The following is a 26,959-nucleotide window of genomic DNA, read 5'->3' as shown; positions in this document are numbered from 1 at the left end:
ACAGAAATATTAATTATATTTTAAATATATTAAAATAATATTTATTGTGGGCATATTTAAATATATTTAACATTTATCAAAATATTGTCAAACAGCAGTATAAAAATCTTCATTACAAAATAATATGCATTGTTCAATTCCAGAATACATAAACATATTGTGCATTTATAGATCCACTGTGATCTATATATTGTAATGTAATGTTGACTAAGACTGGAGAGAAAGATTGATAAATATAAGACTATTTCTAATCAGTAGATTAGAACTAGAATTAGTAAAACCAGGTTTGAAATTAACACATCCATATTTAAAATGAAGCAGAGTTCTGATACACTATTAAAATCTCACTTAAGTAAATTCAAGTAAAGTGATGTAAACTGAAATTAAATAGTTAATCACTATGGAGATGCGGGCTTTCCCAATTTAAGCCAATAAATAAATAAAAAATAAATTTGAGTGCTGTCTCTGCCACGTTTGTGCTTGTAACTTTAACTGATGGTCTCTGGAGATCAAAACTAGTTTTAAACTGTTTTGAAAGAATCTTAAAATAAATAGACAAGATAATAGCGAACTACAACTTCGCTTTAATCATTTGGCAACGATTTGTTGAAATGCATTATACTCCTGTCTGTGTGTGTGTGATTATTCTCGAGATGTGTGTGGCAACATCTCCTCATCTCCTCCACACAGCCTGGTGTGAGGCGAAAAAAGCAAAACACAAAGTTTGTTTAAATGACTATTTTATTTTCAAATGATTAAAAAAGTAGTCTGCAATTTAAGGAAATTACATGTTTTCAGTAAACACACACAAACATTTATAAATTCACAAAAACAGCTGCAGAATGACATTTTAATTCATGTTTGCCAGCTGTGGTTGTATTTATTTCTGCACACATTCACACTAAAACATACAGTTTTGATGTTCACAGATCAGAAACAAAATTCTATTAAACTTCTACAAAAAAAACCCCATCATCCTCCATTAGAGACTCATTCACATAATCATATTTCAAAATATGCACACAACTTTTCATTCAGAGGTGTATTTTCCAAAGACACTAAAAATATATTTTAAAAAAATAAATTCAAAGAAATTGTTACTTTTTTGGAAATCTATTTCCACAAAATACTGTTTTGTGTATTATTATAAAATGTGTTTGTCTGAGAGTCAAGACAAAATATTGCAGAAATGAATGGATCATCAAGCCTCCTTTCTCTTGTCACCTGTTTTTACTATTTTATTTTAGCTGTTGCCTTATTTTGTATTGTCTTGTCTGCAATTTTTTATGCTGCTGTCATGGCCAGATCTCTCTTGCAGAGATTTCCACCCTGAAGAGATTTGACTAAATAAATAAAATAAAATAAATAAAAACACTGGGTGTCTCTTCACCAGTACACCGCAGATCATTCACATTTAAACCTTTCTCACTGTAACACTTAATTACCCAACTGAGAAATACAAACCCCAATCCCAATCCCCAGTCTTCAAACTGATAAACTTTGTTTTTTTGTAAACATACACTCATTCTGAATTTGATGCCTGCAACACATTTAAAAAAAAATGGGACAGTGGAAACAAAGCAAAAGTGTGCTGTCATCTAAGTCCACATTTCAGATTGTTTTTTTGAAATACTGGACCAGACTAAAGAGGAAAAGGACCATCTAGATTTTTACCAGTGCAAAGGTCAAAACCCAGCATCTGTGATGGACTGGGGGTGTTGGTGCCTCATGGGTCACTTGCACATCTGTGAGGGCACCATTAATGCCGAAAGGTACGTAGAGATTTTGGAACAACACCTAGACAGCATCTTTTTTCAGAGATGTTCCTGCTCATTTCAAAAAGACCATGTCAAGAAAAATTCTGCATTTTTTACAACAGCATGGCTTTGTAGTAAAGGAGTTCAGGGTACTACTCTCCTATTGAAAATGTGTGGTGCATTATGAGGAGCAAAATACGAGAACAGAGACGCCGGACTGGTGAGCACATGTGTTTGCATATCAAGCAAGAATAAGAAAAAAAAACTTCAACCATTAGTGTCCTCAGTTGCCAAACTCTTACTGAGTGTTGTTAAAAGAAAAGGTGGTTGGTTGGAACATGTGGCAGGCATCAAATTCAGAATGAGTGGAGATTTACATAAAAAAATAACATTAAACATCTTTGTACTGTATTCAACCAAATATAAGTCAAAAGGACTTTGCAAATCATTGCGTTTTGTTTTACTTTTTACAGTGACTCAACTTTTTTTGGAATTGGGGGTTGTAGATTAACATGATAACAAATACATTAACACAAAACATTCGAACCACTTTCTTAAATAAATTAAACGTCTTGGTTCATGGTTTGGTTCAGATTATTTTAGGGGGTAAAGTGACAGCAGTGACACTCAGACGCCCACTCTCACAATCCACTGTGGCGCCGCAGACTTTGGTGATGATCATTTCATTTAACGTTGATATCAAAAATATTTACCAATGCAGGTATTAAGGCTTGTATGAATCATGTTTCCACACATGATTGTCAGGTCTCTCCACAGTTACTAAAAATATTACAGTTCATGTGGTGGTTGCTGCTTGTTTGCTCATCTTTATCTCTATACTGTTGTGCAAATTTGGATTCAGTGTTTGTCTACAGGTTGGTGTACATACAGTACCGTACACGCACAGTGTTTCTACAGTTCGTCCCGTGGATGCGTGTCCTGCAGCCAGTGTTTGTAGACGGCCACAGGATCTATGTTCCAGTGTTTGTGGAAGGAGACGGCCTGTCGCATGGAGACCAGTGTCTCAGAGTAGTCGTCAGGTCGGGCCTAAATTATCAAGAAAAAAGAAAATAGTTTATTTGTGGGTGGAGGTGTGTGTGTTCCCTTGTGTTTTAGCCACCTAAAAAAAAAATCAATATCAGTTTAAGTTTACACTGTCCACCATATTACCTCCCACAGCACAGGAGTTGCTCGTCTCCTGCTGCCTCAATTGCCCCAGTCTGTGTTATTGTGTGACCTCTAAGGGTTTCAATATTGAATTGAAAATCACTCGAAATAAGGTTTCAGTTTCATTAATTGAGTTGAAAGGCAGAGTTGGCAATTGTCCTAGTATTTGCTCTTCTCTCCACCCCTCCCGCTTTCAGTAACCGGAACAAAAAACCAACACTTAAAAGACAACACAATGAAGCGTATCAGATGTTTTATCACACTTGATACCATTTAAAACTATCGTTTTAAAGATAAGAAAGAAAGAATTTGAAAATGCAAATGTAAAACCATCAGTGCAAAATTGAAAAAATGCTAACATTGAAAAACTGAATCAAACTGTGACTTTTAAATCGAAAGTCATATTGGATCGTGGATTAGGAGAATCGTGACGCCCCTAGTGACTTCAGTGAATCCAAACTAACGCTTTAAAACACAGAAGTCACACAGTAACACAAACAAACTAACTGATTGAGAGGGAGAGGAGCAACTCCAGTGTTCTGTGAGGTAAGATTATTGTTTTAGCCAAAGACGTATGATGGCCTGGGAGAGAGTTTATATAATGATGGTTTCCTATCAGAAAAGAGGTGATAATATTCTAAATATAGTGTGCATTTGTTTTTTAGTTGGCTAAAATCCATTTTCTGCCGACCCTGTCTGCAGCAGCAGTTGCCTGGCCTCTTACACCTGTACTCCTCATCCACTGTAGGTAACACACTGACTATGGATAAGTACCTCATACAGCCTCACACAAAATCTGAACTATCCCTTTCATAAATTGTGTTTAATGTATTCTGTGGATTCCCACTACTACAAACAATTTGCCAGTCGCTCCAGGGCGGCTCACTCAATATTCTGTTGTTACAGCCTGCGTGACCCACGAGGCAGCCTTTCTGTTTTTTTCACCGCCTACACCGAGGAAAGACAAACACGGAGAGGGCATCATGCAGAGCTTAATCTCACACTGAACAAAGGTTAATGTTCCTTAAATCTGGCTCCCAGCGCTTCAGCTTATTTAGCGGTTTGTGGTCATACATCTTGGTGTGACCTTAATGTAACTTCAGACCTACTTCTACCCAGAAGTCCCCCCTGACTCCCATTGTAGTAAAATGGATTTCATGAAAGTTATAAGTTCTGGCCCACCATGTGAACATGCATGTAAAAATGGTCAGAAATGTTCATTTATGCACAAATGGACTCAGAATTTATTGATAAAATTTATTGGGTTATGACATTTTGTCATTTTTACAAAGAAAAGAAGTTTGGGAAACACTGATCTAGCCAATCAAATACCACTGCTTCACTGTGTTACAAATATACCCTCACCTGCATGCACGAATAACACCTACATCCTTCTACAGCACAGGCAGCCAACAAAATAATGGGAACACAATCGATGTTCTCTGCAATTACACGGACAAAAATGTGCATTTATCTGCAATCTGCTAATTTGCCAAATGGGAGAATATTGGCATATCAGCAAAAATCAATTATCACACGTCCCTATTCATAAAAATGAACATGACTAGCTGATCCCGTTGTTGTGTGGGAGAAATATGTACATGCTGCTACATAAAAAAGCCAAAAGTGATTGAAAGTGATTTAAAAGACTAAGCGAGAGCTGGTGAATTTCCTTACTGAAATTCATCATGTGAAGAAGAAGAGAGCCAAGATCAAATGGGAAGTTTATTTGCCTTTGTTTTTTTCTTTCTAGATACGCTATGACTTGGATTTTCCTTCATGGAGAAAATAAATATTATCTTTATAAATACTGTCTTAAAAATATTATCTTAGAAGAAACCTGACTGAACTTTTCCTTCTATTACCAAAATGTTAGTGCAAAATGTCAAAAATATATTGCTTTTGGATTAGAGCAGTAAATCAAATGTTTTTGGCCATGACTAAACCCTACTGATCTATTAGTCCTAAATGCCATTCTGAAAATAGCAATCTTAAAGTGCAATCAACATCACATCATAACTGACTATATCCAAGGCTGGATGCTTTTCTTTGATGCCAATACATACTCAAAACTAAGTACCTTTTTTTTTTTTTACAGAGAAAAGCTCCTTTCCCACATTTAGACGGGAAGAGTCTGCGTCACCCACTTCAGTAACACTTTCTTTTATCGGTCTGTAATTTCCTAACTCGTTCTTTGGAAGTTTTCTGGAGAAATCAGTGTAATTTGGTACTTATCAGTAAGAAATGACAGACAAAGTACGGAGACAGTTTTTAAAGTTCAGGCAGGTTTGTTGACTTGATAAGCAACTGATGATTTCCAGAAGAATTTGCTTGAAAGAACATCTCAGTACCAAGGCAGATAAATATTAATTCATTACTTAAAGGAGCAATATGTAACAATTGCACTTCCAAAAAAAGGTACTACATTCCAAATATTTAGTTGGAGCTATAGATTGTAAATTAAATACGTTGAAATCTTACTCAATATACAATCTATGATTGAAGCGAGTTGCTTCCCCACCGTCCTCTCCTCTAAAGACTTGAAGAAGCTCAGGCAGGAACAGGAATAGGTACCAAAATCCGTCCGGTATCTACCAGATCAAATCATAATGCAGATTATGATGCCTCATTTTGGTGCCACATGCCTGAGCTGTCTGGTGAAATAGTTGCCTTCCAGTGCGAACGGTACAGACACATCACCAAACCCTATTTATAACTGTCAATTGTCTGTCAATGTAGAGTTAAGCCCGTTATCCTGAAACCAATGTGCACTGCTCTGAAAATACTCACTCATACAGACCCGTTCACATAGACTGGTAAAAATATGTCATAAGATAAAACATTCGACCCTGTCCATAGTCTAACGCAACCTCACAGCGAACAACACGTCACCCAACTCTTCTTTTATTGAGGATGTTTCAGCGTTTCTAGGTTGAGAAGTAAACGTCTTGTACCTGGTGGAACAGTGGACTGTGAGTGATGGGGACACCCAGGGAGGTGAAGCACCTGCCGAGCACCATGTCATCAGGAGCATCATCACTGTAGCAGCTACAGCCGCTGGAAACCAGCCTGGACACCGCCACCCTGCTGAGCACCATCCTACACACACAACACAAAAAAACAGACTTTTAAATAAAAAAATTAGTTGCACAAAAATATGACGAAGATTTACCAATGTTCATTGTTGTAATAATTTTGGGTTTTAGTCTTAGTTTAGTTATTTCCTGTTGTATGTCGAGTCTTTCCTTATTTGTCTTTGTTTGCTTTACTGCCTGTGTTTTTGCTTCCTGTCTTTGTGACTGTTGATTAGTTTCACCTGTCCCTCATCAGCCTGCTGTATATTGTGTACGTGTGCTTCCCTTATGTCACTGTTAGTTTGTCTCTGTGCATGTGTGAAGCATTCCAGCCCTTCCTCGTGTTTTGTTTTGTGTGAATTTGGATTTTTGCCTTGTTCCGCTGGATCTTGCCAATATTTTTGGATGTGTGATTTCTCTGGTTTTGCACAATTGCGACAGACGTAGCCAAGAACTGTCCACCCTTATCAGTATCATTTTCTGCCACATGGGCTGCTGCTGTCATCAAAAAAGAAGGTAGCTGGCAAACATAGTGGAAAATTTTAGCTAAAGAGTCAGATATTTCTCACAGGAGCTGATAGAGACCAAAACGGAGCTAAAAGGAGACTGAATACTGACCTTACAGTGATCAGGCAGCAAGAAACAAAGCTCAAAATTAACGATAATAAGTGCTGCATATGTAAATAATCAAGTGTATGCCAGAGCAACATATATGTAGTCATTCAATTCATTTATTTAAAATGTTAAAATTCTGACATACAGTAATGACTACAATAATCAAAGACACCAGATATGTCAAATGTGCAAAATTCTGTATGATGTGTGAGACTTTTCTATTTTTCAATTTGATGATATGGTGCACTGATGAAAAATGGCTGTTAAGTGTATGGAAAAGTAGACAGACTGTACATTACACTGTAAAAAACAGGTGTGACAACTGGCTTCACTATTTTTTTTCCACAAAACTGAGTTTTAAGTCAAACTCAATCTCCTATGTTTTGAAATAAGCAAAAACAAGTTTTCTGTCTTTCAAAAGTTATTTGTCATCATTTGGGTGCTTGAAAGATACATGGTTTTATTTTAAAAACTGCTGAGTAACATCATTAAAGTGAAACCAAATCATTTAATATTTTCAAATGCAAAGATTATAGGTTGGGAAATTTGTTTTAGTTAGAGTCAAAATATACTGAAGACGGTCGCTTTTTTTTAGTGTATATGTAAGAATGTCATTCAGTTGTGATGTTTTTCCTCTAATCTTGAACTTAATAGCAAGGCTTGTGTTTGTCTGTTAATCACTGACTTAAGTTTTTCCCACAGTTTTGTTTTGTCGCAGCACTGTTAAAAGCGTGCATAGCGGCTTCTTCCTGTTTATAATTTTGTGTTTAGACTCGAAGTGAATTTGAGAGGCACTGAGGTTGCATAAAAAGTCAATGGAAAGACAAGAGTAGAGGGGCATTTGCCCCGGGGCGGTGCACATTAAGATCTGTCTGAAAAGTTTATGAATTATAATAATAAATACTAAACACACTTTAACACCAACAGCACAACCACTCACCCTCCTCCTCCTGTGGTGTAGCTGTATCCGTTCTGAACCAAGCCGTAGCCGTATCTCTCCCCCAGGATCACTGCTTCCTTCGGGTCATAGCAACGCAGCAGTCGCCGCAACCTGGGTAAACTATGAACGGACAATAATCAACAGACTGGGCACATAACACAGACTGCAGAGAGTGTATGAAGACGCACAAAACCAAATGCTAGCTACATCAAATACCAACTAAGAGGCTTCACAGGCTTTAGGGATCAAAACACAACTATTGTCCACTGCCACGGGTGTTTTTATTTATTTTGCCTGACCAAGTACACCTTTTTATAATTCTTTCATGAACCGGAGCAGAATTTTAATTAGCCAGCAGGTTAGTTAAAACACCTGTGTGGGTGTTTGCAGAATCATTCAATAAGTAACATCATTAAAAGAGATTTGAAGTTTGAAATGTTAAAAATAGGAGTGACAGGTTACACATAAGCTTTTCTCCTAGTTACCTGATGAGTGTATCGTCATCAACAATGAGTAGCCAATCAGCCTTCGGCACGGCTTTGCTCAGGAACCGCCTCAAGATGGCAAATGTCTTCCCACAATGTCCTGCAGGACGACGAGAAAGAGACAAAAGGTGTGAAAAAAGATGAAGCAGAAATTGCTGGTTCAGGTTTGTGAGCCATGAAAGAGGATTAATCCTACTGACTTTGGTGATCCTTTGACTTTCAGACTCTTGGCTGAAGACTAAAGGGGGATGGAGGTTTGTCATTTTTCATTTTTATGTGGTGCGTTTAGTACTTTTATTGCTGTGTTTTATTTGTTTTTATGTAGTATTTTAGTGTTCTTGGCTATGTGAAGCACCCTGTTAGTCCTGCGAGGGTTATTTGATTATTAAATTAATTGCCAGCTACTTTGAAAATCGATTATTGGTTTGGGTAATTTTTTAAGAGGCCAAGGCAGAGGACAGGGGATATGACAGGTAGTGTAACACCTCCATCAGCCTGCGAAAAAGAGCAGAGAGAGGAAAATAAGAATAAGAATGGATGGGAGAAAAGAGACAGAGTGGAGGTGTTGCTGACACTGTCTCTGTCCCTCTATTGTGCGTGAATGGACTCAAAAGTATAGACCTGTGCTGTAATCAGGGATATCTCAGAGGAACACAGAGAAGTAATACAAAGATAAAAGTGGTGGCGGTCACCTTCTCACTGAAGCTGATCATTAGCGCAGTTATTGTTTCTGCTATAGAGCCTCTTATGAAGAAGTTCAAGTGTCCACCTCTTTGCTGGGAAGAGGAATGGTTTTGTTGTTACTGCTTTTGATGAGTCTGTTCATAGATTTAAGTGTGTCAGGACAGGAAGTCAGAGGTGTTACACCTCAGTCTTCAAGAGCCTTCAAGGACTTTTTGTCCCGCTTTAAGAATGATCTTAAATCAGGAACAAAACACAGGAAAACAAAAGAGGATGAAGAGTAGTGGGAGTGTGATCTACCACTTGAACTTCAATTTAAGTTTGACAGTGAATGAGCTGCTGGCTGTGGTGACGATACACAAGAAACAAAGAGGGGACACAGAGTTACACCAGGAAAAAAATCTCAAGAGTCTGCAGCCGTGTTAGCAGCTCTGAGAGGCTGTACTTAGGTGGTGCTTTGAGCTAAATCCTACTAACACTTTTTCTTCTGTCTACTTTTAGTGTCGCACAAATGAAGCACCTTTGCATCACCATGCACTATGTCCAGTTGTCCCTCCCCTGTTGGGAAGGATTTGACTTATGGAGGTCATTGTAACTTGAGGCTTTTGTAAACCAAGTTCATATTTTATGTTTTACTGGACTATTTGTTGCGAAAATTCATAATACAAGAGCAAAATGGAGTTGCAAACAGTGAGGATGATTTGTGGTCCTGGCTCTCTGGGGGCCAAGCTAAGGAGACAGGTGGACACCTCATCTGTCTGCAGCTCCTGCAAAGCCCACTGCTGTTGCTCTGTTTCCTGCTCTTTCCTTCTCATTTCCTCCCTTGCTTTCCTCTGCTGGAGGTACCTCCCTAGGCCGTTGCTCCCCGTAGCAACCTATATGCTGAAAATGGCATATTAGCACCTGGGTTACTAACAAATTAGCAGCTTTTATCTCTTCTTTTGTGAGCCCTGGCAATATAATTTTGCTATTTTACTGGCAGTGCTCGCCTCCCCATGTGTAAATATTCTACCAAAACCACCAAGTCCCCCTCCTCTGGCCCTTTTTTTCAGGGGCACTGTCCCTGCATCCTGGGCTTTAGTGCCACCCTTGGCGATTTAGATTGATTCTGAAAAACACAAACAAGCCAGACTGTGTCTTTTTTTTCTACAGCAGAATGATCATGTGAGGAGCCAGACCTTTCATTGTGAAGATAAGTCTGGCTGTGCGAGTCAAATGCAGAAAATCAGACCTGTTGTGAAAACTTTAAAGACAGACAAAAGTTTCAGAGTTAAACATGACTGATACAATGTGAGGTCATTTACTTTTAAACATGGATATGGATTTGGTGTGCAAAGCCCTTTAGACTAGCCACTTGCAGAGAAAAGCAGGCAGGTGAGAATGAGAACAGGTGAACGTTACGTATGGCTTCTGGGCAATGTAGTTTATTTGGAGTCAAATGTAGCACTGACTACAGGCATCAAAACCATCCTGTAACCCTTCCTTCAGCTCCTCCTGGAGGATCTCTAAGTGCTTGAAGGCCACCTCGGTGTTTTGATCCCTCCAACAAATCATAGATGTGTCCTGCAGAAAATGGTAAACATTGTTTCTGATCAGCTCACCTCTCTCAGTATTGGGCACCCCCAGACTGATTGTTGGTATGGAGGCGTCAGCGACGTCGCTGTAAAACTCTAAAAACCCAGTGTCTTTCTCCCAGGTGGCTTTCACCACTGGTACTGCGAGGAGAAAGAGGAAAGGGATAAAAAGAGATCAGGTGGAAGAGAGAAGACATGCTTACAGAGTTCTGTACACTGAATCACTGCTGGAGCCCATAATTCAAACTCTGAGACCCTACTGCGAACTTTACACTGTGTGTCATCAAATATAATGGAGGATGTCTACTCAGTCTGAGAGGAGAGAGAACAATTAGGCTGTCTTTGAACAAGACATGGGATGAATACACTCACTGCATGTCGATGAGGATAAGAACAATATCTACTTAAAATTACACAATATTAACTCACAGTCATAATCACACATAATTCATTTTAATCCAAAGTGGGACAAATCTTAATCTATTCTCAGACAAATCCACTAGTTAGTAGAGTAGAGTAGAGTACACCACTGTGAAGGCTCGCTATGAAATTCTGAGTGTAACCTGAATTTAAAGTAACAGGTGAGTTAAATACACACTGTTCTTTCTACTTTGGATTTTGTTAATTGCTTTTAAATAGTCAGTCCATAACTGCTGGCTCACTGTGACCCTCAAAAACAGACACCAATGTTTTGGATAATTACACAAACTGTAACAATTTCAGCAGTCAGCCGAGGTGAGGCTGTGAATCTAAACAGGTGTTTTTCACCTGACAGGTTAACTTGGATTGAATGACGAGCAGACTGTAAAGCAACTGGCAGTAAACAAAGAAGTAAACTTTTGTAGCTAAATTTACTTTTTTTTCTGTGTAAACAAACTGAGAGAGATCATTTTGGCACCGCAAGCTTGCAAGACCTGCATCAAACTTTAATATCAAAAGTGCCAAATAATCTTGCTGCAGACACGGGCTCATACAATTTAAGATTGTGCATTGTCTCCCCTTTTACAAAAGCCAAATTAGCTAAAATTTACCCAAATGTGGACCCCACCTGTGACAGATATGAGGGTTCCAACACGGTTCTTTGAAAGACTAAGGGTTGGAAGACTGATGGATAAATAGCACTACAGGTAAAAGAAGGAATTGATTTTGGGGTGTACTGTCCCTTTAAGTAAAGGATCTGAACACATCTTCCATGACTGCAGATATAGTTGTTTTAATAAATGAAAAACACACACGCACCTCGATCCAAGTGGAATTTTTGGCAGGTTTTCACAGCAACAAATACGTCACTCTTCGACACGGGATCTCCCTGGAACAAGAGAGGAAGAAAAACGTCACTCCCCGTTCAAGAAAATGATGCATCGTGGCTATAAAATGGTTAAAAGTGCACAGGTGAACGAGCAGCGTGAGGTGAGGTGCAACATGTGCAGAATGTAATGGATTTAAAATTGAGTCGGGGCGGCAAAATGAGGCACACTGGGTCCTGACGGGATCATCATGTGGGAAAAATAAATCACTGCCACATGTTAGAGCTCCACTTTTTAGTTTTTTTCTCTTTTGCATTGAGTCCCCATTTCAGGAGTCGCTACTTACTCCAGAAAAATTACCGTAATCAGGATGGTATTAATTATTTATAGCTGTCGTTTTTAGATCTACCACCAATGCAGAATATTCGGTATAAATACTAGACTGAAATGTATATTTTCATATTCTTGTGAATATGTTAAGAGTCAGTCCTGTTTCTCACACGTATGTTGTTTTGTGTTTCACTTTCCTTCTTCTGCGTCTATCGATTACTCTGAAATGGGCTTCAGTGCTCATTTGTGTTTGCTTTGCTTCAACGCAACAAATGCTGCAGTGATCCCTCATCACATTCAGTGCAGTGAACTGCTGCCTACCAGTCTACTTGTTTTCCATTTAGCCTTCAGACGGACCCAACCAAATCATCTTTGTATTTATACTCCTACATAAGTCCTCTGCAGTGGCAACATGTAATGTGCCACACTGAGTTACAAATGTAATTTATGATGATGGATTATATTTAAAAAAACAAACAACAAAAAAGAAAAACGTGAGAGATGTTCCTTTTTTTTCAATAATTACCCACAGAAAAATGTAGTCATGCCTCTAGAGTTATACATATTCAGTAACACCACCTGCCAGGACCAAGTTAACTGTTTACCTACTAAATATTTTATGTTCGTTTGGGTTGCAACATTTTGTCTGTCTGCACTTATTACATAAATTAAACTTTCAGCTGCTGACACTTTCTCACACATACACACACACACACACACCCCTGTCAACAAGCACAGATGCATGCTCGCACACACATACAGGCACACTTTTTAACCACCCAAATATAGACACCAGTAAATAAGAGGTGTTCATACACAGTTGGGCAGGTAGGTTGTAAATGTCGTAGCACAGTTGTCTCTTGTCTCTGTGCAAAACTCTGGGACAGCTGTCAGCTTTGGACCTTTTCCTTCCTCCCAAATATACAACGCAATCTAGAGAAACAGAGAAAACATTTGTTTTAAACATGACTTTTATTTACAGGTGGTTATGCACCGATTAAAACATAGTTATGAATATATAATAATAATAAATCCCTTTTGATCTTCCACACTGGACGTTTAGTATAAATTACTGCTAATACAAAGTAAAGCTCTATTAGTATCTGACAACTACAGCTCCGATAGTCGCCATCATGCTATAAAAAACATTAATCAAATTCAGTTCACACTAAAATAGCTAATTTTGGGCCCTCAAACATTAAATATGTTTAATTTCTTGGCACACAAACATCCACCCACACACCCAGATCCATAATTCATTTGAGAATCTCCCAGAGGACACACAGCTCAAAGTTTTAGACTCACGCTGTGCATTTCAATTATATCAGTCCCAACATTATGATTTAATGTCTTTGCTGGGTCTGGACACCATTCATGTAAAGTAAAATACAGTTTTGCTTTAACCTTGAATTTAATAATATATGACTAAAACATTAAAAACATTACAAAGAAAAAATTACTTTTGTTCTCCATTTTCTCTTCTAAACAACCTGATAACCAAAGATCTGTAGGCTGACCCTGAGGAAGGCCACAAACCGAAACACGTTGGTCGAATAATAAAGTTGTTCTATATACTAGAGGTGCACAGAGACGTCATGAGGTGTATCTGTTAATCCAACACAATTATCAGCAAATTATCAACAAAATTATTGTGTTTTCCTGTATAATGTATTTGGGTGCATTCCTACTATATACTACAAGTGTTGTACGAGTTTTTACCTTTTCAGCCCTTTTCCCTGTTTCCATTCACACTGGAAGTAGGTGAAGTATCAGAAACCCTTAACTCTGCTTCTTCATAAGTCAATCTCCCCGTACACACAGACGCTTAGGTCCATTCAGAAGTAGAGCGTTTTCATTAATAATATAATAGCAGATCTGTCTAAAGCCGCAGGCACAGAAAGCTGCAGGGGTTGAGTTTGAGAGCTCGTCAACAAAAGGCGAACCAGTTGCTTGGGGGGGAATAATGTCTATCATCGTTTTATGTCTGAGCGTTTCAGCTCAGCAGGCAGCCTGAAATATGACACTGTTGACGCTTTTCACAGCAGCTTTTGAGGCCAAAACCAGGATTGAACGGTAACATTCTCGTGATTCGTCTCAAAGTACCTCGTGTTTCAAGTCGATGGTAAAATCTGACTTCAGATGCTCGTGTTGAATCCGCTCAGCGAGTCTGAAACACATGGAAGTGAAGGATGTTGAAGGAAGAGAAACAGCAGATCAGACTAACTTCCATAATCTGATGTACATTCTCTTCTACAATTTAAGTTCTGGCTCGCTGGTTTAGTTCAGTAATCTCTATGACTCCTGCTTTATATTTGTCAAAACGCCAAAACATTTGGTTTCTGGTGTCGTGGTCGGTATGATTACAGGCTCCAGAAATGTATTTTGAGGCTTGGAAAACAGCAAAAGCTCCAGATTTGATATGCTGGGAAAATGCAGTGGTAGAGACTGCATCCCACATTTCTACATTCAGTAGATTAAAAGGTTCTTCAGAAGATAAAACTTCCTCCCGGGACCTTTTATGGGGCTGTATAAAAATCAATTGCCCCGTCTAGATCAGTTTGAGTTTGATCGGTTCAATGTCAAAACTAGAAGGGCTATGAGACAAAGCAGACCATCAAGTCAAACTCTCCGCTCTTCTCTGATGATATTGACTGTGATGTTTGGCAGATTTGCACATCAAACAGCAGTGAAAATATAATGTCCTTGATGGAGGTAAAAAAAAGAGAGGAGGCAAAGATATCAGGGACTCTTTTCAAACTCACACAACTGCACACACACCTCTGGAGAAGCGGCGTGCTGAGAGCCCAGCCTGCTGCAGGGTCAGGGTAGCTGAAGGCAGCGGGGTCTTCGGAGAAGGCATAGTGGTGGATGATGGAGGCTTCGCTGTCATGGAGACACTTACCCAAAAACCATTCCTGTGAGTTGCGACAATGGGCGATGGAGCAGGTAGATGTGAAAAGAAAATTTAATATGCGCCTCAAAGCAGTAATCTAGATCACAGTCAATAAAATGTATGATGTCAGACAGTCAGGGTTGTTGGGGTGTGTGCCTCTCACCTCTTCAGCGTGATACCTGCGGAGCACCTGCAGTAGAGCAGACAGTTTGACTCTGGTTTCCTCCTCTATGAAGACAAACCAGGATGCTGATTGGCCATAAGCAGCAGACAGACTGGAGAGATCCGCAAGAAGCCATTAACTTAATTGCCTTATCGTCCCCGTAAGAATCATTAAAGCTAAATTAAATTAAATGTTATTGAATTGGATTTACTTAATTTGTTATCATCTCCATACGTGCAGAAGTTTCACACTCACCGAGGAAGCGCAGGTAGGATGGTCCAGTCTCCTTCATACTGTGACAGCTCATGGAGAAGAAGAACAACTGGAACCTCCTGCGTGAAGCAAAACAACTGGATTTTACAAAATATCCTTGAACTGATCCTGCCGTCACATGAAAAATACAGCGCAAAAACTCTTGTGAGACATTATATTTTTGATGAAAACAAACTTTCTCTGGCACCTGAGCGATGAGAGATGAAAGACAGTAAACAACACCAAGGTGAAAATAACGTGCTGAGCACAAAACTAAATGCTTCAAAATCTCCGTCTGCTCATGTGTTCATTTATTCAATATTCTGGTTTATTAGACACACTTCATAAGAGGTGTTTGCCAGTGTGGAATAAAAAATAAACACTTTATCCTGGTCAGAACCCCAAACCCATCAAAGATCTTGTGAGAACCCAAATCATGATCTTTCCCGAACCCTAACCCTCAGCGCTTTCTGTCCCTAAAGCAGACGGCATCGTCACATCATACAGTTAAACATAATTAGTTTGGGAAACACACAGTGAAGGAACAAAGTGTGCAAATCTTGTGAGAGTTTCGAAACACTGAACTTTCATGTTTTTACCTCTGAACAGGGCAGTCACGATTGTCCAGATACTGAATTTGATTTGACTTTTGATTTTAAAGTCACAATTCGCCCGAGCTCTTGTCTTTTGCCAGGCTGCCATTGTAAATAAGTTATTCTTAATGACTTGCCTAGTTAAATAAAGGTAAAATAAATTAAATTCAATTTAAAAAGATTACCGGTAAACGGCAGATGGGTGCAGACAGGGGTGAAGAAAAAAAATCTGGGAAATACTGGGAGGACGGCCGATCCTGCTTTTGATTTTGATCCATTTTCAAAAGAAAAGTAGTTGCAAACTATTTAGGTCAATTAATCGTTTCAGCCATTTTTCAAGCAAAATGTCAAACATTTGCTGGTTTCAGCTTCTTAAACGTGAGGATTTGCTGCTTTTCTTTTGTGTTATGATAGTAAATGAAGAGTCTTTTGGTCTTGGACCGGTGATTGGACAGAAGAAGCAATTTGGGAGATGACTTTGGGAAATTGTGCTGAACAGTTTTCATAATTTCCTGACTTTTTATAGACTAAATGGTTGACTGTGAAAATAATCAACAGATTAATAATAGAAATGATTATTAGTTGCAGCTCTAAATGGATCTGATTGAATTTAGGAGTAAAATTACACTGAAAAATCTATTTGAAATGGTTTGACTTTTTTCATGGAAGCAAAATTGATGCAAAATAGCCACTAAACAGGTTTAATAAATTATAAGTATTAAGTCCTCCTCCGTTTAGTGCAGCAGAGCGTTTACAGTGGGCCAACATGCACAACAGCACCTGTGTTTACTGTTTCATGTCAGAATGGCTGTTGAGAGAAAAAAAAAAAGGTCTGTTCTCTCCTTTGAGTATCACAGTTTATCCCAACACCATGAAATGATGATGAAGCTAATTTTTTACCACTAGAGGGCTCTGTACAAGGGCGATCGTCTTCCTCAAGGATATCTGATGGAACATCTTAAAGGTAAACTAAACAAAGACAATACACCACTAAAACAGCTACGAAGAACCAAAAACGTCTACAATGAGACATTAAGCAACAAAGTGAAAAGAAAGAAAAAACGATGACAAAAAGATGCAAAATAACTACAGAGACAATAACAAAGAGACAAGACAAATGCAAAGACTATAAATAAAAGCAAAATGACTACAAAGACACAAAAACAACAACAACTAAACAAAACACAACCATGCAAAATGACTATTAAGAGATTAAAAACACCACAAATAGACAAAAACAAAAACAAAGAGAGGCAAACATTCAGTTTGTTTGAGGTCATTTTGTTTCAATGTAAGAAGAGTGAGGGGCTTTTTTACATGTTTGTGTCAAGCAGCCTGTAGTCTCATAATCTTTTGATGGCTGTTGACTATGTGGGGTTATAAATATCAGCTATTTATCGATATTACTGCTCCTAAGTATATCTAAAGTTGTTTATTTGGTATTACCAGACCGTATGGATGTAGAGCTTATTGCTGCTAAGAATTAGGGCTTTAAACGTGGGTCTAAACACATTTTTATTCATTTTACAAAATGATTTTTTTTTTTTAATCACACAGCTGGGGCCTTTTGACAGATTACTGGGTGGAGACGCTTTGATTGGCAACATGATGAGGAACAACATCTGCACATCAAGCTGTTTGGAGGTTTATACAATTCAAATTCTAGTTTTGACAACGATAAGCTCCAAAAACAGGCACAGACGAGAACTGATTCAGAAGCTGCTGTTTCACATCTCCATCCTCACTAAGTGACTCATGAAGAAGAACTCACTAATCTCCTCCACGCAGCTATCCAAGCACTGACATAGACACAGTCATTAGGATTTATATGAATACAGACAAAAATAGGTTTGACGTAAAAATCAGTGTCTGCTTATTTCTTGTCTTGGCGGAGTCCATCATTCACTTCCATCCAAGTTTAAAGAGTGTACTAAAAGCACAGCCGATAGTCTTTGATTTATGACGGTGAGGAAGCTATTCCAGGCTGCAGAGTTTTCAATCAGCCATTTGAAACAGCAGCATTATGTCATTATAATAGGTCATTACTGCATACATTAAGGCCTGCAGGCACGTATAACTCATTTGGCTGTGAGGGAGAGGTGCTGCATATAAACAGAGATGGGCACAAATACATCAACAAGTATTTCTTTACAAAATATAAATACTTGCTTAACAAATAAATACAATAAATACGAAATACTAGTATGGAAAATGTGTTTAGTTAAAACACAATTCATCTTTAAGTTGGAGGCTCTGTTCATGAAGCCAAAAAAGCAACGTCTCACCGCAAAGAAATTACACAAATGAATGTAAACTGCACATGCTCTATATCGGCCGCAGTGGAAGACTTCTGGTTTCGCCCTCCCCTTGAATGGGGATGAAATTATTTAATCGTGCTGCTCTTCTAGACTTTCAAAATGTTATTGGACCGAACAGATCAAAGCCTGATATTGAAAGATGTCATTTCACAGGGTTGCGCTGCTCGCAAATCTAATGTATCCATCTGTCAAATTGTCTTAAAATTGGCTCAGCTAATTTCCCACATCATAGACTTGAAATGCCCAATCAGGATATCTCCTTTCCTCAAGCTACTGGTCACATGACGGCTAAGTCAATAGGTACCACCACTGATTGTTGCACATGTCCATTTAAGGGTACAACAAAATACCACGAGAAACCTTTGGCTGTGTGCTTACAATTACAGCAAATGGACACACAATAGTCAGAGAAGGTATCACTTTATTTCTCGTGCCTGTTGACTTATCACAGCTGGGTTTATATCTGTATCGGCATATATGTTGTCTGATATGCGCCTATATGATTTTTTTTTTTAACAGAACAGAAAGGACCTTGCTTTTATTTGTTAGATTTATTGGGAGCATGTACTGTTTACTGTGTCGGTGCCCTGATATCATTTTGGACAATAAAGCTTATTGTTAAGTTGTGAAATATCCTGCCTCTGTTACACATCTTTGTCACAAACCACCGAGGGATCATTACAAAATGTGTGCTTGTGTATGACCTTCTTTCCAAAAAAGCTGGGATCCTTTGTAAAACGTAAATAAAAACAGGATGTAACGATTTGCAAATTCTTTTTGACTTGCATTCAATTGAATACAGTGCAAAAACAAGATGTTAAAGTTCAACCTAATGGATGTTGTGTTGTCTGCGCTGAAGAGGAAAAGGACCATCCAGATTGTTACCATCGTAAAGTTTAACAGCCAGCATCTGTGATGGTGTGGGGGTGTGTTAGTGTCCATGGCATCATGGGTAACTGTCACATCTCTGAAGGCACCATTAATCCAGAAAGGTACATGCAGGTTTTGGAGCAACATATGCTGCCATCCAGACAGCGTCTTTTTCAGGGGCGTCCCAGCTTATTTCAGCAAGACAAAGGAAAGGATTTGCAAATCACTGCATTCTGTTTTTATTTTTGTTTTAAACAGCATCCTAACTTTTTTGGAAATGGGGCTTTATATATTCTAAATTTTGTATATATCATATTCTGTATAAAGAATATTGGCCAATATATCGAGGATGCATGAAAGGTTTTTAACCATCTGCTGCAAGTGTTGTGGTGACACGCTGGCAAAAAGAGCAGTGGTCCATTGAGATGACTCTGTAATGAGGTTGGATGATGAGCCTGAATCGGTGCAGCATCAGCACTGACGTCTTGGATTGAAAGTCTGCACTTACAGCCAGCGACAAATCAAGAGCTACGTGACATGTCTGTAACAAAATGTTTATCTCTCCCTATCACACATGGTTGTAAACAAAGCACTAAAATTACAACTGCTCATATTTTGGCAACGTCATGAGCAAAGCTGTGCAGCTGCGACTTTACTGTATGACAACAAGCGTCGTTAAATAAATGATAAAGGAGGCACATGTCAGTCTGACAACAAGCTGTTGTTGTGTCAGTTTGAGTGTTTGCCACCTTTAATTCCTGCCTTCAGTCAAAACAAACACCTGCTTATACGTCAGTCAAAAAACACATGACGCACAACCTGCCCTCATTCAAAACTGCCTGCTACAATCAAGCTCCATCTAGCTGTAATACACCTGCCTCACTTACATGATCCACACACACACACACACACACACACACACACACACACACACACACACACACACACACACACACACACACACACACACACACACACACACAGCAATGATTATTATTATCAGCATTGTCACAAACTGCTGTAGCTATTTACACAGCATGCAAGTCTGATTTTATAGAGATTTTATTATTTCACACATCCTCTCAACTTCTCTATTCCCATACAGTGAGGCTGGGACTTACTAAACCGAAACCCCCCCCCCTCTGCATCTGTATTTATCTAGAAAAATAAATTTAATTTTAGCAAGAAACCCTGCTGAGACAGACCTTTTCCACAGCAGTCCTACTGGTACGAAATAGTGGTGGAAACACAGGCATTAACAATGATACTGATTAAAGTGTAGTTTATGCTGGTTTAACAGGTTAAATATGGATTAAAAACATATTTTTTAAAAAGTTACATCATATTCAGGCCAATCAGAGACAGGGTGCTGCTAGAAGTGGGCAATATAGTCAGGGCATTTCTGCAATAATAATATTCTTGACGATATGACAAAATACAGAAAAGTATTTTTGGTTTAGAATTCACAATAACTGTTGAGCTTCACCTTGTAGGATTTTTATCTCTCCTCGTTCTCACCCGGGTGCTTCTGCTTGAGGTGGTAAAATTAAGTTTGTTGTATTGTTACAGCTTTCTTGCACGTCTTCCATGTCACCGTTTATTGTCCATTTGATCATTTATAAACAAACCACTTCCATATTTCTGAAGTCGCTCCTCTTTTTGGAACTACATGCCATTTCACTCCACACACATTTTTATTTATTATATTTTTCAAACCCATATAGAGTAAACGCAAACTTCCACATCAACAACAGAATTGAGTGTAGGTTATAATATGGCACAACCCCGGTAGTCACTGCCTTTAACTCAAATTATATTAGTCTTTTAATTTTACTTGCTTACTCAAAGTTACCGGTACTTCTGCCCTCATACTTGTTTCATTCTGTACTATTTATTTGGTGTTTCTGAGTAAGTTGGTGGCAGTAATTAATGCACAACTTGACACAGTTAAGTTCTCCTGCTTACTTTTCCCAACTGGTTTCCAATTTTTTAAGTTAACTTAACCCGTTAGGATTTTGTTGTGACCAAGAGATTTTTTTTGTGAGTAAATCAAAGCGAAACAAGAAAAGTGAGCTTGGACACATATTCCCATCTTTGCTCTTTTCTATTTTTTTATACTGTAATCTCTATCGCTGTTTTAAGCTTACTCCACTTGAGTGTGTAGTTGCTTTTCACAGCTGCATGAATGAAGTCACTTCAGAAAGACAGTGTGGAGTCTGTTGATGTGCTGCTCACTCACTTCATATTTTAGAACTGCAGAGTTAAACCGACGTTTCTCGACATTCTCACTAGCTGTATTTTCTTTCTGTCTTTCTGGGAGAAACTGATGCTTGAATGCCTCAAACCACCAAAACAATCACAGACATGTCACATCCATTCACAGCTCCCGCTAAATCGCTGGTGATTTATTCTCTGATGTGTTCGCAGGCTGCAGTGTGATTGCAGAGGTCTCCTCACTAAAAGAGATGGCACAGACTCAGAAAGAAGCCGAGAGACAGTTGAATTAACGCAAATCAGACCACAAATCCACATATTATCTTTCTACATTTTTTGTGACTATAAAACGGCTGCATACAAAATATTTTAAATAGGTGAAATGTTCAGTTGTGAAGGGGAATGGAGATTTCAAAGTCTTCCATAGCAGTCAGAGACATTTTCTTTTTAACAAGCTACTGTAGAAACCATTTCACACAGCCCCTGCTGACTGCCTTCTGCCATTTCTCCAAACAGGGAGGCTATCTGGACTGAAAATGAGGTTGGAGGAAGAATCAAAGACTGTCTTTTAATTTCACAGTAACCAATCCCATCAAAGGCGAATCAATAATTGTGTGTCTCTCTATTACAAGCTGTCATGACCATATGCCTGTCATCTCATTTCACTTCTATCACAACGTAGTTTTCACACCCTGCAGGCACGTATTATTAAATAACTCCTGTGTGAGAGCGGAGAGCCGATGTCTCTCAGTCCAGGTAGGGGAGCTCTATGACAAGGAGGACACCTATTGGTGCCAGAGTAATACCACAGCCATGCCAACACTGAGTCAAACCGTAAAAATCACTGATATGCTAAAAATGAAGCTTGTTATCTTGGTATTACCAGCACGACACATTGTGTGTATATATACACAAGCTTTTGATGCCATTTTTATTTCTCAAACATAAACAGACCTGCTTCAAGCACTACGATCTGTAAATCATGTACCTTACATCAAGGAACCGTGCAGAGGGATGCTTTTAATGTTTAGACCATTTACCACAAATGATGCACACATTACTGCTGCTGACCATTTTCTATATGGAACTCCAAAGGTGCTAATAATAAATACCCAGAGGAAAATCATCTTTTCTTTGTTCTATGAAAAACAAAATAGATCCTTATTTTGAGCATACTGAAGTCTCATCTGTTTCGCCCATAGGAGAGTCAAATTCAAGATCTCATTTAACACAACTGAGTTTTCTTTTAGATCTCACTGTTATCTCAAGATCTGATTATTCAAGACTGAGACCGAGATCTTACTGTGAACTTTTCCTTTCCTCTAGGTAAATAAATAGTGTGCAATGAGTAATTATATTTTTAAAGTAAAAAGCCCTGCCGGGCAATAGTTAATGAAGCACCTACTGCAACGCAACAACAACTGCCAAATGCAAACAAGGGAGATTTGCAAAGTTTTGGATAAAGTTCTTTGTGTAATGTAGTGTCAGTTTTCTTGAAGATGTGTAGAATAGTGTAGTGTAATCATGGATGACACCAACATCATCAGCTGGACTTCAAACAACGATGAGACTGCATATCAGGTCAAAAGCCTAAAACAACCTACTGTTCAACATCAGCAAAACCAAAGAGTTGATTGTTGGTTTTCAGAGAAAGGAGGCAAAAACACACAGCCCTGTCTACATCGGTGGAGCTGAGGTGGAGCAGGTGAACAGTTTTAGGTTCCTGAGAATCAACATCGCAGAGAACCTGTCGTGGACATCACACATCTCCACCCTGGTAAAGAAGGCTCAGAAACGGCTATATTTCTCCTTAACTGTCTACAGAGGACAAACAGAAAGCACCCTGACAGGAAACATCACAAACTGGCACGGGATGTGCACAGCTCCAGACAGAAAACACTGCAGTGAGTCATTAAAACTGCACAAAACATCACTGGTCTGCACAGAGCCCAGAGGATACTAAAAGACGACGCCCACCCCGGCCACAGCCGGTTCACCCTGCTGCCATCAGGCAGAGGATACAGAGGTAAATGCTGCCATACCACCAGACTGAGGAGCAGCTTCTTCCCTCTGACTGCGAGACTGCTTAATTCATCTTCAGCACTCCTACATATAAATATATTGTTTTAGCTTTATGTATAATGCATTAATATTCAAATACATGTAATACATTGCCCAAAAGCTGTATCAGATTGACATAAAGTGGGCAGGTCTGTAAAGGAGAGACTCTTGGGTGCCCATTGAACCCATTTTCATTCAGATGCCTTGAAGTGCAACATCAAGTGGCTCTTTTGAAAATGGCCATGCCTGTTTTTCCCTATCAGAAGTCTTTGCCTAACTCTGAAAGGTTATTTACCCCCCTTCTTTGGCATTGCTTTGTACCAATGGATTCCTTAGGCCATCTAATACCCCTTTTCCATACTCATGTGCTGGCTCAGTTTGACTCACAGGGCTATTCCCTTGAAGGTGTGTCTCATGACTGAAGGCGTGCGGCTCAGCTTGAGTCAAGCAGCTGTAAAAAAGTATCTTCACTGAGCCCGCTACAGCCTGGCATTGTTACCTGTCCCAGTTCAGCTGCTTGCTGCAGAATCTCCTCCCTCCTCTGAGCACCTCGGTGGGCGTGGTAGGAGTTCCTCTGACTCTGGATCACTACCACCACCTCCTCCACTCCTGAGAAAAACACAAAGAAAAGACACTCAGGAGTGATGAACTATTTTTAGTAAATTTCAGCTGTTTGATCGACCCCAGCTAACCACTCCAATCGTAAGATAATACAGTGTCCGCTCTTCTTTTAAAGCTGACTTGCTTTAAGGAATAGTTGGACAATTTGGAAAATTCACGCCTTGTACACACCTAAAACTATGACTTAGCATTTTTACACTTTAGTTTTTGTATGAATGAAACAAACAATGTATAACATGCTAATTAGTCATGTTGTGATCGCAACAATTAATGCAAATTTAACCAATCATTATGAATTCTGCACAACCTTGCAAGTTTGTCCAATCACCAAAACTTTTCTACAAATCAGTCTTTTATTATTTATTATTTTTTGTATTTTTATTTTCTTATTCTGTCAAGGGTGCTGAAAAGAACAAGGTTTGTTATTGTTATTGACATTTATTAATGCTCTGTGCAGTTTTATATTTTAGAATTTTGTGCTTGTTGTTTTAACTGCGTTTTAGTTCCAGAGATTCTGCTTCTTACGGAACACCTGAAAGGTGCACTTTTTCATTTACAAAATAAAGCCTATTTTGTTTGATTCTTTGGTAAGGTTACAATCAGAGCAGAGTGTGGCTTTATTCTTGGTGTTTGCCTTTGATATTTAATTAATTATACAAAAACATCATAACTTTTTTTGCAATTTTTTGCAAAAAAACACCTGAAAACATTGCAATATGCGGGACAATTTTTTTCTTTAGAAAATTTAACTGATTTTCTGTCTTAAAAGTCAAAATATCAGGCTATCTGCAGTGAAATCCCTCACTCACCAACAGAGCTGTGTGCAGTGGGCTCCTGGCGCTCTGCTGTCTGTGGGGAGTCACAGGGATTCTTGTTAAGTCTGACACACACTGCAGAGCCACATGATGAAGCATAATCACAGCAAGAATCTGGGTGCAGCACTTACATGAGCACGACCTGTGTGTTTGTCTGAAGCAGAAGGACCTGGAAAAGAAGCAACAGTGTTATCATTATAATAATAATAGCAATAATTAACAGTGTTCCCCAACCCTGCTCCTCAGGGCCCACTGTCCTGCATGTTTTAGATGTTTCCCTGCTCCAACACACCTGATTCAAATGATCAGGTTGTTGTCAGGCTTCTGCAGAGAGAGTGACTCCACTTTTTTGGAACCTTGTTGTGTAATTTTGTGATTCTGGTAGTCTATACTGTAATTTTACTATTTACTTAATTTTACTGCTCTATTCTGTAGACATGACATCTATTGTTGGAAAAAAAAAAAAAAAAATCCTTGGTTGGTGTCTTTTTTTTTTTAAAGCAAGTGTTGGCTTGTACACAAATATTGTGTACAATTGGCCTGGAAGTTTCATTTGAAAAACTGAAGCTACAGCTTTAAGAAAAGGTGACAACTGGACCATGAGGTGAAGTTCAATTTCAATACAAACTGGGTTTTGCATGGTTTATCACATCACTCAAAATACTCTTCGTTCTTTTCATTAGGACTACTGTGTAATTCTTTTTGTGCATAGTCTTTAATATGTGCACATAACTTCGCCATCAAAAATTTGATTAACTAAACTGCCTCTTGTTTACAAATCCCCACGGGATCAGCTGCACTTGTTTGTGCATCAAGTCACTCAGAATAAAATCATAATTTCCGGTTCTGCATTTCAAAATAAAATATTCTGCTAATCTGTACGAAAGCGAGTATCACAGCAACACTAATAAACAACTCGTCGGGGTGATTTGTCACTAAATATGTCTATCAATATAATTTTCCCAAAGTGTAATGTACTCAGTGTGTGCTTACATTACGTTGATATCTTTACTTTGAAGGCCAAACCGAACCAGCTTCCTGTATTTTTCCGTTGACCTGACGCAGTGTATTCTGCTTGGTGCTAGCTGTTTTGGCTAACACAGTAGCTGTCTGAGGGCACTGACTCCACTTACCGAGCCAAAGAAGGAGCACGGCGACCAGTTTGCATCCGTTAACCACGGTACGGTGTGACATGGTTCCCGTGGCTGCTGGTTTTCGCTTGCAATCACAGTCTTTTCATGGCGAACTGGAGAAATTGGTTAGCTACATTCCTGTACTGGCAGGACTCTTCCACTGTAGTGTCTGTTAGTGCGGAGCTTTAGCGACCTCTAGCGAACATTGCATTAACAGGTCACTACATGACATACTGGAGCTTAGCACGTCACACATATATAATGTCCTGTCATCATGATATAGTACATACACATTACTAAAATCCACTGTTTATCATGTTTATTTACAGTAAACTGTTTTTTTTTTTTTTTTAAACCCACCTACACCCAGTGGTGAAAAGTGACAAAGTTGGCTTACACATACTCAAGTACAATTTTGAGGTACTTCAGATTTTCTGCTACTACTATGCTGCTCCACTACTACATCATATTATTCTGAAATGCTTTATTTGCATAATGAGCACGTTTTCATGCCAGTACTTTTGTTCTTTAAGTTTTGAATGCAGGACCTTTACATGTAACATAAAATTTCTACACTAACTGTGTCATCCTTCCAAGACCCTTCTTACATTTTTTTTCTCCAAAATGTTATTTATTTATGTTTCTAACATGTCCCCTGTAGTAAATCGGGTGAGTCTTTCCCACAAAAAGCACTTTATAAGGCATGCATTTTCTATTTCATTCTTTCTCATTTGATCAATATTGAAAGTAAATATAAAACAAACTCATTCATCATTTGTCATTTTAACAATCATTTTTAACAATAAAGTTGTACTTTAATTCATTCAAAAATCTATGCTTACATGTCATGATCACTACATTTTTAGAACACTTCAGAACTCATAAACATGAGTTCTTCTAACTTGAAGTGATGAGTTGAATGAATGTTAATTTTCTAAAGAGGCTTCCAAGACCCTTCTTTTATGTACCTTGGGCAACATATAAATGATGAAAACTTATCCTGACTTGTCTTAAAGTGTATGTCTTTAATACACTTTAAGACAAGCCAGAGTTGTTTGTTTTCACAACAATGAAAACACCAGTGATGAAGAACAGCATTGAATTAGTTCATTTAAAGTGAAAGCAGCAAGGAGTATTTAACTGGTTATGAAACAGC

At 38.6% G+C, this 26,959-nt stretch overlaps 1 protein-coding gene across 1 annotated transcript; it reads right to left on the bottom strand.

The window, feature by feature from the left end:
* Positions 1–2,408: 2,408 nt before the first annotated feature.
* b3glctb (beta 3-glucosyltransferase b) lies at positions 2,409–25,971 on the bottom strand. Its single transcript, XM_084730347.1, has 15 exons — positions 25,804–25,971; positions 24,802–24,839; positions 24,665–24,704; positions 23,734–23,843; positions 15,182–15,258; positions 14,927–15,038; positions 14,649–14,785; positions 13,974–14,037; positions 12,687–12,803; positions 11,533–11,602; positions 10,321–10,434; positions 8,039–8,138; positions 7,554–7,673; positions 5,879–6,023; positions 2,409–2,804 (listed from the first exon to the last, which is right to left on the bottom strand). The coding sequence occupies exons 1-15, from the start codon at positions 25,862–25,864 to the stop codon at positions 2,670–2,672; spliced, it is 1,440 nt and encodes a 479-aa protein (XP_084586473.1). The 5' UTR covers positions 25,865–25,971; the 3' UTR covers positions 2,409–2,669.
* Positions 25,972–26,959: the final 988 nt, after the last annotated feature.

This window comes from Lutjanus erythropterus, chromosome 11 (genome assembly GCF_056507025.1).
Source record: "Lutjanus erythropterus isolate fLutEry1 chromosome 11, fLutEry1.hap2, whole genome shotgun sequence".
NCBI lineage: Eukaryota > Metazoa > Chordata > Actinopteri > Lutjaniformes > Lutjanidae > Lutjanus > Lutjanus erythropterus.
Note: the sequence above shows the minus strand (reverse complement) of the source record. Positions and strands in the feature narration are given on the sequence as shown.